The 13,317-nt window shown below is 53.7% G+C and overlaps 1 protein-coding gene across 2 annotated transcripts in view; it reads right to left on the bottom strand.

The window, feature by feature from the left end:
• Window positions 1-13,317, bottom strand: part of SRGAP3 (SLIT-ROBO Rho GTPase activating protein 3) — a 70,364-nt gene that overhangs the window by 24,953 nt on the left and 32,094 nt on the right. For both annotated transcript variants that reach the window (XM_064724507.1, XM_064724506.1), the window contains exons 3-6: window positions 13,054-13,216; window positions 7,645-7,707; window positions 2,732-2,917; window positions 1,256-1,384 (exon numbers count right to left, since the gene is read on the bottom strand). In XM_064724507.1, the coding sequence (XP_064580577.1) occupies window positions 1,256-1,384; window positions 2,732-2,917; window positions 7,645-7,707; window positions 13,054-13,216 (541 nt within the window). The remainder of the gene's footprint in view (window positions 1-1,255; window positions 1,385-2,731; window positions 2,918-7,644; window positions 7,708-13,053; window positions 13,217-13,317) is intronic.

Below are 13,317 nucleotides of genomic sequence, written 5' to 3'. Positions count from 1 at the left end.
ACAGAAGAAAGAATATGCACTGCAAAAGTAGAAAGCCTGCAGACAAATCAAGGTGTTCTCATACCCTGCCATTCAAATGTCTCCAAGATCAACTTACTTGTTTTCTAACACATCTTCAATAACAAAGAGAACAAAACATAATGAAGAGTATTTTATCATATATGAAAATCTTGAAGTCATTGGGGATTTGCATTAGACTTACTTTAATTCTCAGAAGTGTAAGTACATGCTAATGGGCTAGGAAAGGAGGTAAACACTCAAGCAGCTTTTTAAATTGTACTGATGGTAATGATGGTAACTCAGTGCTTCAAGCTCAGCTATTTATGCACTCACTGAGGCAACTCCAGCAGGAAGAAACTGCACAGTGCAATCTACACGCTGTGGGATGCCCGATAAAAGAAGAAGCAGAAATCCCTTCTCTGGGTAAATCCCTTCTCTGAATCATCTCAAAGCTCTTTGTAGGAGTCACCAGAGCTCAGTTCCGGCCATTGCCACCAAGCTGCCTCCAGCAGTTCCTGCCCTGAGGCTGTTCCCTGCCAGGAGCATGGGGACAAAGCCCCAAGGTGCCTTCCCCAGCCAGGACAGCGCTGCCACCAACCAGGACAGCAGCCAGGACAGCACTGCCACCAGCCAGGGCAGCGCTGCCACCAGCCAGGACAGTGCTGCCACCAGCCCTGATAGCACTGTCACCAACGAGGGCAGCACTGCCACCAACCAGGACAGCGCTGCCACCAGCCAGGACAGCGCTGCCACCAGCCCGGACAGCGCTGCCACCAACCCTGATAGCACTGCCACCAGCCAGGACAGCGCTGCCACCAGCCAGGACAGCGCTGCCACCAGCCAGGACAGCGCTGCCACCAACCAGGACAGCAGCCAGGACAGCACTGCCACCAGCCAGGGCAGCGCTGCCACCAGCCAGGACAGCAGCCAGGACAGCGCTGCCACCAGCCCGGACAGCGCTGCCATGTGTGCTGAATCCACACCAAAGTCACCGAGTGGCAGAGAGAAAAACCCCTCTGGTTCAGCACCAAAGCCAAGGCTGTGCCTGACCTTGGGGAGCATTTCTGTCTCAAACACAGCGTAACCAATGGGCCAAGCAGAAACCTCAGTCTCCCCTGGCTCGCCCCAAGGCAAACCCAATGGACAGGACACCTTCAGCCCCAGTGAAGAAGCCCCTAAGGCCCCCGAGCCAGCCCCTCAGCAGCACAGGGTGCAGTCAGGAGCCCAGCAGGCTGGGGCCCAGGGAGGCACTCACGTCGATGAGGTCCGACACGTCGTGGATGTAGTACTTGCTGACGGCCGCGTTGGTGGCTGCCAGGTTCAGCAGGTAGTCGTTCCTGGCTTTTGTACACTTCAGCTTGTTCTCAGAGTACTTGGCTTGTCTCTGAAAAAGCAGAATGCGGTGTCAGAGCACAAACAAGGTGGTATTGGCACAGTTTCTCCTGCCACAGACCCCCACAGCACCCTGCAGCCTGGGTGTGACGAGGTAATTACTAAAACTTGGTATCTGGTATGAAAACAGGGACCTTGCCAGGGTGGAGGAGATCCCATCTGAACACCCCTCGCACTGTCAGCCAGCCACGATGAGTGCATCCTGCTCAGAGGTACTTGGAGCCCCTGAGCACAGCTGCTGCTGGGGATTTTGGCATCAGTCAAAACCAGAGGGCCAAATTTCCCCCCCAGAAATGCTGACATACGTTTGGACTTGCTCCAGATGTGTGCAGCCATATCAAAGTGGAATCTGGCCCAGAGGCCCAAACTGCACAATTCAGAACAGGACCCAGAATTCAAAACTGTAGGAAAGCAGATGTGCTCCAGATCTGGGACATCTGCTCAGGCAGATCCCTGCTCTGAAGGCTGAATCAAAAGATTAACCCTTCTGAGAAGTTTACTGTTAGAAAAATCCCAGGCCTGGTTGAGCCAGCAAGCAAAGGTGCCCTGGCTGGGAAAACTATCTCCTTTCCTCCAAAATTAACACAAAAACTTTTGCTGAGGCCAGAACAGCACAAAGGGTTTTGCCTAGCAAATCTATCAAAATACTGCACTCTCACTCCCAGAGAGTCTACAGAGGAAGAACACTGTTATTTCATAGATCCAACTCATTTTTTGCTGCCAGGAGTCAGTTCCTGAGCAAACCCAAGGCTATTGTTCTTTTTCAAAAGCCCATCTTTAAAGAACACATCCCAGACAAACCCCAGTCTCCCGGAGCAGGGTCTGCTGTCCAGCCCAGGGCGCATCCCCACGCTGAGTGTGGTACCCTGGTGCAGTGCCCTCCTCAGCACAGCCTGGGGGCTCCCAGCTGGCACAGCCAGGCCCCGAGCACGCCGTGGCCGAGCTGCTGCTGGAGAAGCAGCTCCAGCACCGCTCCCTGTGCTGTGCTGCAGCAGCCATCGCCCCCAGGGCCCCCCAGCTGCCTGTCTCAGCTCTGTGCACAGAGACAGCCCGGAGGCTCCACGTGGCTCCTGTGCAGCTCCAGCACCCGTCCAGGGCTGCACTGCCTGTCCCTGGCACGTCTCCTCTAGAACTGCTCCTGGCCCTCCTCCACAGGCAGGAGCAGCGATGACACCTGTGATGCCTCCTTGGGCTGCCTTCAGCAGCACATCAGCCTTCCTCACCCTTCCCAGAGATACAGGAATGGCCTCACAGACAAGGACAAGGCTGAAGCCAACCCCTGCTGCCTGCAGGGAGCCCCAGCCCCAGCCCAGCTCCCTCTTCCCTCCCTCTCACCCACCTTCTCCTTCATCTTCTCAATCTTCTTGACGGAGCTGCGCCGCTGCGGCCGGTCCTCGTGTCGCAGCAGGTTCACACTGATGTCCCCCGACTTGTTGAACTGCTTTTCCTCCTGCTTCTCTGCCTCCTTCAGCTTGCTCTCGGCGCTGATGCTCTCTGCGTGGTACATGTGGTAGGTCTTCATCACCTGCAGACACAGGAGGTCATGAGCCCCCTCCCACGGTCACCTGCAGCCCTGGGCAGGGCAGAGGGGCCGTGGGGGCACTGAGGAACAGAGTGGGGAGGAAAGCTTCAGAGATGAATCCCAGGCCCACTTCTAGAGGCTCCAGGCTGGCCTCAGAGCTGTGATGGCACCCAGTCCCACTGGGGGGACACGACCCAGCACACAGCTGCAGGCAGAGCACCGTGTGCCTGCCAGCAGGGAAATCAGGAATAACCTCAGAGCTCTGCAGCTGGGATAAGGGTCCAGTGACTCTGAGGGAGGCCACAGTCACTCTGAACTCCCTTTTGACCTAACCCCTGTTCCTACACTTGCACTTGCTAAGCCATCAGACAGCCCTTGCTGCGCCACCCAGACAGCAGAACCACCCAGAAGTGGAGGAGCTGCAATCCCCAGGCAGAAATGGGGTTTGTCTCCTGTCACCACCTCATCCTCCCCTTGCTGCCAGCAGCAGGCACAGGCAGGGCCAGGACAGGTGCAGCAGCACCTTCTCCTTCACATTCCAGATCCAGGAGGGATGGCTGATCCTGGAACACTCTACAGGCAAAACTTCCAGCACAACCTTCCCTTTCAGAAACAAGAGCCCAAAGGGCACACTGGATCATTTTAATGGAGCTGGCAAGAGGGACACATCTGCTCCTCTGTCTTTATGCCTTTAGTCACACTGTCCCCTTCTATCATCTCCCTTCGGGATGTGGGTGGTTTATCTCACATTGCCTTGACACAGCACACAGTGCCTGACTGCTCACTGCAATCAGCCTCAGCAGGGCTGCCACACATTGGGACAGGCTGGGACAGGCTGGGACACGCTGGGACACGCTGCCTGAGGCCCAAGGGTTAAAGCAGAGCAGGAACCCCCAAAGGCAGGGGATTTTTACACACAGCTTAATGAAGCAAACACAGCTTTCCTCAGCTGCCAGCAGGACGCAGGAGTGTTTGACTTGGAGCAGTCAGGCTGAGCTGCAGGACCCCTCCTCCTGCCATGCACAGCCCTCAGCCAAAGCAGGCTCCCAACGCCCTTCAGAGTGCACAAACCTGGTGCTGCAGGGACACCCCAATGCAGGGACACCCCAATGTGCAGGGACAACCCAGTATGCAGGGACACCCCAGTGTGCAGGGACACCCCAGTGCCAGGGACACCCCAATTCACAGGGTGACACCCCAGTACCAGGGACACCCCACTGTGCAGGGACACCCCAGTGCGCAGGGACAGGCAAGGGGCAGTGAGCAAAGGCTCCTGCCTGGCCCTGAGCTGCTGCATTTCCAAACCCTGCAGATTCTTAACACAGATTCCAGCCACATATTTCAAACTGCCTTTTCTGCAGTGAATGTCACAGGACACACATAAACCAGATGATTCCTGGGCTTTTCTTAAAGAGAAAGACCAGAGGGTTTCGCTGAGCCCTCCTCATCCTCACCACCTACATCTTTTTGTGAACACACGGAGGGCAGTGGAAAGCAAAGTGCTGCACACCAGGGCTGCAGGCAGTAAGAGGAAAGGTTTCTGCAGCACACAGAGAGGCCCTGACACAACATGACAGAGAAACCCAACGAGTATCAGGGCTCCAAATTGCCGGGGTTTGTGAAATCTAAAGGTTATGGGACAGTTACCCAACCAAAACAGACACCTTAAACAACTCACTGTGCTCCTCACCAGCTGCCCTGCCACACAGCTCACTCTTGGAAATTCAGAGCATATTTCTGTTTCTATCTGCCTTGATTTTGGCCGGGGCCAGGCTGCAGTGCAGCAATCAGCCCTGATCTGCAATTCCCTGGTGCCACCTCGGTGCCTGCAATCAGATCAGGCTGTCCCTGGCCCGCAGGGCTGTGACACAAAGACAAACTGCCACAGCTGCGTCCCGGGGATCCTTCCTGCAAATCAGTTAATTAGCTGCAGCCAAGGAGGAAAAATATGTTCCAATGTTCATTAGTTATTTAACAACACGAGTTGTGTTTTCCATATTAATTACATGTTCTGGATAAAGGCTGTTGCCAAAATACCGGCCATAAATGGCACTGCTGGCAGTCTCCAGCTATGAGGGCTTTGTTCTCCTCAGCAGCTCGTGCCCAAGGTTCTGACCCAGCAGAGGAGCCAGAGCAGAAATGGGGGGACCGTGTCAGGTACAGCTCAGGCCCCCTCAGCCTTCTGCCTTTACCAGCTCCAGCTGGTACCTCTCTCTGGAATCCATAAGGAGGAACCAAAGGGACAAAGCTGGTTTCAACCCACAGCTGAACTATTTCTGCACAAAACCATTCATAAGCATCTCCACTTCAGAATGAAAGTCATCCACTTCCATTCTGATTAAAATCAGTGTGGCTTTGGTTCTCTCCATCCAGACTCCACAGGGTGACTTGCATCAGAACAGCAACAAGACTGAGTTAAAATCAATGCGGTTGTTTTGGCTTAAGTTTGAGACAGTGAATGCCTGAGAAGCCTGTAAAAAATTGAAGTTTCCACCCAGTGCACAGAATTCCCCTTGGAGAGGCTTAAAAAGCAGCCTTGCCAGGGCACGGATGAGCTGTGGGTAAAGGCCTGGCCAGAGGCAAGAAAATCACCTTCCCTGTGTGACAGCAAAGTGACAATTCTGCCACAGCTCAGCCTGGTGCCCTGTGAGCCAGGCCCCTGCCCCGTGTGTGGCTTTGCCAGCAGGCACAGCTCCCGTGGGCACCAGCGTGGGCACAGAGCACACACAGCAGCACTGAGCCCCACGGTGGCCCCAGGCACCCCCAGAGCCCCGAGCGGGGCCAGCTGGGTCTGTTCACCTGCTGGCTCAGGAACCGAGCTCTGAGCAGGAGCTGCTGGCACCAAGCACACGTGAGGTGGCCCCGAGTGCCCCACAGCCCTTTCTCCATGCTTGTGCAGTATGTCCCCTCCCTGCATGGCACAGCCAGTGTGTCACCTCAGCAGCAAGGCTGAGCGCAAACACACAGCTCCTCCAGCTGCCCCCGTTTCCCATTCAAAGCAGTTTGTTTCACCATTCCAGCCCGCTCTGCTCAGCACACGCAGCAGGGCAGTGAGTGGCAGCAGTCTCAGCTCCTGTGAGGATGAGCAGAGCCACCCTGTGCTCCCCCTGGTCACTGCCTGCAGTGGGAGCTCAGCACAGTGCTGACCCCAGCATGCCCTGTCCCCGGGTGGGCTCAGAGCAGGCTCTCCACAGCTATGCAGCCTTGTCAGCCTTTCCTTGTTGTGCATCTGTCATGCTGCTGCTGTAATTAATCCTAATTAGTCACCACCCCTAACACAGCTTGTGACATTCAACCATCAACAACGCACTCCCAAATCTCACACGGGCTTTTTAATCTGATCTGCTGTCCACCCACGCTGCAGGTCTCACAACAATCAAATCCTTCAGCAGCCAGTGCAGGAACCAACCTGTTAAGAGGAGATTTATGGCAGAAATTTCAAATACAATCATTCATGCTCTGTTGTTTAGGCCACTTTTTCAAAAAGATGAAATAGAATGATTGTTTAGGAATAAACCTACTGCAGCATTATTTATGTACCAGTTACAGATACAACCAAAGAAAGCAAATATATTATCTCAATTTTCCAACAAAAGGCAGACTTTATATGGTTTTGTTGCTCCTAAACCACAAATAAAATATTTTTTTATAAAAATACTTGCTACAGGGCAAGAGGCAGAAGCAACACAAAGACTTTTACTACTCTGCTATGAAAACCTGCTTGAAGAGCCGTGTCCTGACTAAGAGCACATGATCTCCCTGGGAGGCACAGACAGCTCTGCAGCCAAAGCGCTCCTGGGGCAGAAGCTCCCCCATGAGCCACAAGTTTTCTGCATTCCCCAGCAGAAGGTGGAGCTCAGCCATCCCCCCAGGGCTCACAGGGGCAGGGAGGCGTCCAACAGACAACGAGGCCAGCTCAGAGCCACTGGTGCCTGGAAATCACCAACCCAGGGTGTGAGCAGGGCCAGAAGGGGACGTGGAGCCCGAGCCCCAGCAGGTGAGGGCACTGCAGACACAGGGATCTGAGTGGATCACACCCAAACAGGTGAGGGCATTGCAGACACAGGGATCTGAGTGGATCAAACAGCCCCAGCAGGTGAGGGCACTGCAGACACAGGGATCTGAGTGGATCACACCCACACAGCCCTGGGATGATGGCATTGCAGACACAGGGATCTGAGTGGATCACACCCAAACAGCCCCGGGGTGAGGGCATTGCAGGCACAGGGATCTGAGTGGATCAAACACCCACACAGCCCCGGGGTGATGGCATTGCAGACACAGGGATCTGAGTGGATCACACCCAAACAGGTGAGGGCACTGCAGACACAGGGATCTGAGTGGATCACACCCAAACAGGTGAGGGCACTGCAGACACAGGGATCTGAGTGGATCACACCCAAACAGCCCTGGGATGATGACACTGCAGACACAGGGATCCGACTGGATCACACCCACACTGTCCCAGCAGGTGAGGGCACTGCAGGCACAAGGATCCGACTGGATCACACCCACACAGCCCCCCAGGCTCCAGGGAAGCAGCTGGGCACCAGGACCCAGCCCCTGGCCTCCTGCACTGCCACCCCAGTGAGGAGAGAGGATCTCCCAAAGGATGGAGGGGAGGAACGGGCCCCGCTGCAGGACAGCCAGGGCAGAGCCTCCTCAGACCGGCTCTCACAAATGCCCGTGCTCCCCAGGCTGGGGTACGGTGGGATGGGCTCAGTGCTCACCGTGTAGAGCTCATTGGTGACTTTCAGGAGCTCCTCGTGCATCTGGAGGCCAATCTCCTTGCTCTGCAAGACAAAAACAAGAGAGGCGAGACTGTTATGCTCAAAACATGCAGATCTAAAATGAAAATACATTTCAGAGGAATCATAAACATGAAAGCACAGCACAGCAAAGTCTCATGCAGTTTCAGAGTGACTGTGTATTCATTTGAGATTGATGTTTGCCCATGGATCACCCAAACTGGGTTTCAGAGACCACGAGGAGGAATTTCATACAATTTAACCTATTTACCCTGCAAAACAGATGAATCTAAAATTACAGGCAATACTGCTTTGCCCTTCCACTGGTAAAATTGATTCCCAGCCCACAGCCAACTCCCCATGTGGGTATAACACACATCACTGTCCCCAGTTTGGGGTCTGACACAGATTCACTTTCAGACTGGCAGGGTGTACATCATTCACCAGCCATTTGTGTGCCCTAGGTTGGCATTCTCCAGCCCCACAGCATCACCCATCGATCTGTCTTGATCTGAAAACTCTGCTGCTCTGTGATTAAACACATCTGCTGCTGGACCTGCAATTGCAGCCAACGCTGGTGTTTCAGAGCAAAGACCACCAGGGCTCCCCAGCACTGGCATCCCAGGTTCACAATTCCCTTGGCCATGACCCAGCTCCTCCTCAGTAGCTCATTTTCACTATTCTGACCCGAGTCAACCAAAGCATGAAAAGGGACATTACAAAATAGCTGCACCACAGTTATATAATAAAGTGTCCAGTTTCACAACAGCAGCAGCCAAAGTTCAGCCAGCTGAGGAGACACAGTGCCAGTGAGGAACTCCTGGCATCCTCCTGTCTGCTGAAATGCCAATATCAGGCTGTGTTTTCCCTTTCCTTGCCAGGCAGGATGAGGCAGCTGCAGCTGCCAGCCTCCCAGAGCATGGACACAGCCCTTCATGGAGAGGCCACAGCACTGGGGCTTGGCTGCACATCAAACCAGCCCCAGCAGCTGCAGGAGCTGGGATGCGCTCACACTGCTCTCCTGCCTGCCTCTAATGACACCACAAATCTCTCCGTGCAATCTTCCTGGCTAGGAAATACTTATTACAGCTTCAAGATGTGTTTAAACTAAGTATAGACACCCCCTCCTCCCTCCCCTAAACCAAACCAAAACAACACTGAGCAGTTTCTCCCAGATTTCCTCAAATAACTCCAGGAAGTTTTGTGCACGTGGGCAGGGAAAACAACATTCCAGCAGGCTGGGTGATGAGAGAAGCCCTCAGCACAGAAAGGTCCTCTAATTCCAGTCAATGGGACAACCTAACGACTTTGACAGCTTAATCTAGATTATTAGAAGTTAGACTTAGAGCCTGAAGCAAGGAGTCTACAGGGTGACAGTCCCACCCAGTAAGCACGGTGTGTCTGAGCTGGTGCCAGGGCACCTGGGCCAGCCCCATCCTCAGGGCCCGACTGAGCACACTGCTCCCACCCCATGGGCACCAGGGAGGTGCCAGGATGATGCCAGTGAGCACAAGGCTGGACCCCAGTGGAGGCCCAGGGCCACCAGGAACCCTCGTGTGGACTGGAGCCCAGTCCCTGTGCCCTGCCCACCAACAGGGATGGTCATCACTGCGCCCAAAAACCTCACTGGGCTTAATTCACAACAGAGCTGTGACACATGTGCATGGCCCAGACACAGCCCAAAGATGTCTGGGGACCTCCTCACTCTCTTCAGCTCCCTGACAGGGGGTGCAGCCAGGTGGGGGCCAGGGGACAGGACAAGAGAAAACAGCCTCAAGTTGTACCAGGGAGGTTTAGGTTGAATATTTGGAAAAAATTTCTTCTCCATTCCTGGAGGAATTTAAAGGCTGTGTGGATGTGGCACTTGGGGACATGGGTTAGTGGTGGCCTTGGCAGTGCTGTGGGAAGGGTTGGACTCCATGGTCCCAGAGAGCTTTTCCAACCCAAACCATCCTGTGATTCTAATGTGAGTTATTGCAGTCAGGGTCTCCAAACGGGGCTTGGAGCCCACAGCCTGCAGGGTCACAGGCACCCTGCAGCCACCCCTGCTGCCAGGGTCAGGCCCCAGCCAAGGCTTCCCAAGGGCAGGACAGCACAGCACAGGACAGCACAGCACAGCACAGGACAGGCTGGTGGCAGCAGCTGTGGCCAGGCTGAGCTGCAGCTCTGCCTCTGCCCCAGATTTCCTGCAGCATGCAGGGCAGGGCCACAGAGCTGGAATTTTCAAACCCAATTTCAGACTCCGAAATAGAGCAACACAAAGAGGCTCAGTTGTTGCTCCATGAGCTACACCTGCACAGGCAGCCACGGGTGGGGAGCACAGTCAAAGGGCCGACTGCTTGCAGACACTAACCCAACACCTGGCCCCTGCTGCAAAGGGGCTGCAGCACCACTGGGAGGCTCCCAGCATCCAGAGGGCAGTGAGGATGCTGCAGCCTCCTCCAAGCTGAAGGACTTGCCTCTCCTCCAAGCCTGCTGCCTTCCCTTTCTCCAATGGAGAAATTATATTTGTGTACTGACAGGGGACACCACCCAAACATCATTCCAGTTCCTGGGACCATCCACAAAACCTGAACTACAATTCAGGTGCTTCCTTTATGCCTCACATTCCTCCTAAAACCCACAGCTGCTCACTGAGACAGCAGTGACTTCAAGTTAGCAATTTATTAAAACTCCTGCCATGCTAACAAAGTCTGGGGCAGCAGCAGCATGGATGACTGGCAATGGACATCCAAGACAAAGACAAGAGCTGACATCCAGACACTGCTTCTTCATCCAACCTCCATCCAGGACAAAGCAGCATGGGCTGTAATTAAATTCACTCTTGCAGCACATAATTAAATCCCACACTGGGGAATAAGCCAGCACCCTTATTTTGGACATAGCAATGCTCTGTCTCAAACATGTAATTTCCTGTGTCCCATACCTGGAAGAAGCATCATACTTCCTTCCCTCTGCACAGCAGAAGGTCAGAGTGGAGCAAACACCGGCCTGGCAATGGGTGCCTCACCCTGGGTTTGAGTGTGCCAGGACACCTGGGTGGAGAGGGACAAACTGCCTGTTCAGGGACAGGAGGACACTGGGGTGGAGAGGGACAAACTGCCTGTTCAGGGACAGGAGGACACTTGGAGGAAAGGGACAAACTGCCTGTTCAGGGACAGGAGGACACTGGGTGGAGAGGGACAAACTGCCTGTTCAGGGACAGGAGGACACTGGGGTGGAGAGGGACAAACTGCCTGTTCAGGGACGGGAGGACACTGGGGTGGACAGGAGGACACTGGGAGGAGAGGGACAAACTGCCTGTTCAGGGACAGGAGGACACTGGGTGGAGAGGGACAAACTGCCTGTTCAGGGACAGGAGGACACTGGGTGGAGAGGGACAAACTGCCTGTTCAGGGACAGGAGCACTCTGGGTGGAGAGGGACAAACTGCCTGTTCAGGGACAGGAGGACACTGGGGTGGAGAGGGACAAACTGCCTGTTCAGGGACAGGAGGACACTGGGTGGAGGGGACAAACTGCCTGTTCAGGACAGGAGGACACTGAGATGGAGGGGACAAACTGCCTGTTCAGTGACAGGAGGACACTTGGAGGAAAGGGACAAACTGCCTGTTCAGGGACAGGAGGACACTGGGGTGGAGAGGGACAAACTGCCTGTTCAGGGACAGGAGGACACTGGGGTGGAGAGGGACAAACTGCCTGTTCAGGGACAGGAGGACACTGGGGTGGAGAGGGACAAACTGCCTGTTCAGGGACAGGAGGACACTGGGTGGAGCAGCTCAGCACCCACATCTCTCCAGGCAGATTACCACGTGCTGAGCAATTGCTCCTTGGTTATGCTCACCCTGCACCCCTGAGCCCTCCCCACCCTTCCTAGGGACTGTGCACATTTACATAATGAGGGCAGGAAACACAAAACCTCCTGGCTCCCCATGTCCCCGCAGCGTGTCACAGGCCATTAATAAACTCTAGATGGGAGGAATTAAAAGTGACATTTCTGGAAAAAAATGTTACTCTAATTTACCATCAAAGAGCAATCTCCAGCACATGCAGCAGCTGAACCACGACTGCTTTAACCCTTCTGCAGCCAGGTTATGTGCCAGCAGCCTCACACAGCCTGGCCCCCTTGGAGGGCTTTACCCACCACACTCAAAGCCAGACTGGACACCAGAACACTTAGAACACTCAATGTACGTCCTTGTTTGCAAGCTGGCTGAATTTGTCCTGTGTTTCCAAACGAGACACATCATCCCCAGACATGGACAGGGAAAGCAGAAACACAGTTTAAATATAAATCTCAAAAACCAGTTCAGAGCAAAATGCGAATGGGAGGAACATTTTGAGACAGAACTGGACTAACCAACATCTACCAAGTATCTCCATTTCTGGAGGGCAGGAGAATAGGAAAAGGGATGATATCCCACATCAAATCAGCCAACACAAACCTGACCTTGCAGTTTAATTTCTAGGTCAGATCTATAAACTAGAGGAAACTGGCCATAAAAATATCACATGAAATTTATTCTCCAGTCAGGCTGAAATTTCAAGACAAGCCCTGATTATGAGCCTTCTCCTGCTGGAAGGCAGGTGCCCTGTGGCTCACCCTGCTCCCTCACTACAGTCCCCTGATGGAAACAAGGCCACAGAGCCTACCCTCTGCTGGGACTCTTGGTGCTCTTACCACACTCCTCACCTTCAATGAACAGCTCTGGTCCACCTGACTGTGTGATTCTCAGAAGTCTCTGACGCTCCTTTTTAATTTGGTTATCATTAATAATTCTGTATCATCAGCAGATTTTGTCATCTTACTGTTCAGGCTTTTTCCAAATAATTTATTAGGAACTGCACTGGAAGTCTCCTTTCCTTTTTTCCTGCCTTTTAACTAATCATTAATCCAGAAAACAACCCCTCTCTACTCTTCAACAGCTTTTCAAGAATTTCAGCTAAGGCCCTTTTCCAGTGAAGGCCCCATAACCTGCTAATGACAATCTCTGGCTCCTGGAAATAGCTCCACTGAATTTCTGAGGCATGGCTCTGGCCCCAGGAAGCACAGGCTCCTTTCCTGCACTGCCTCACAGCTGTCATCCTGCTCCTGAGCATCCCAACACGCCTGCTCTGACCTGCTCCCTGAAGCCCTCCAGAGAGTCTTGGGAAGAAGTCAGCCTGTTTCCACCTCTCCCTTCTCTGGCACTGACACTGAGCACCAGGTCACACCTCACACTCCAGACGTGACAGGTCTAGATCTCAGTTTCCCTCAAACTCCAGGATAAATAATACCTGGAACGACTTTTAGGGACAGTCCCTTGCAAGGTTTGCTCTGCAACATCGATAACAATTCTATTTCAGACACAAATGCCAGGATGGAGGCTCATGAAGCAGGGCTGCCCAGTCACCTTTTTGAAGAGCCTGATGACATCCTCGCTGATCTGGGACAGCCGGACGATGACATTGTTCATGAAGATGTCGTTCAGCGTGGCGTGGTCTCGGCTCTCCCGACGCGTCTGCGTCAGAACCAGGTACCAGCAGTTCACAGGGGACAGCAGGTGCTGATCTTTCCTAGAGAATTGTGGAAAAGTAAAATCAAAAAGGGCAGGTGAACACGTCAAAAAGGCACCCATTTTCAAATGAACGCTGTGGGCACATCACCTCCCTGCCCT

Source organism: Zonotrichia leucophrys, chromosome 12, assembly GCF_028769735.1.
Source record: "Zonotrichia leucophrys gambelii isolate GWCS_2022_RI chromosome 12, RI_Zleu_2.0, whole genome shotgun sequence".
Taxonomy (NCBI): Eukaryota; Metazoa; Chordata; class Aves; order Passeriformes; family Passerellidae; genus Zonotrichia; species Zonotrichia leucophrys.
This window is presented reverse-complemented; position numbering and strand designations above follow the sequence as displayed.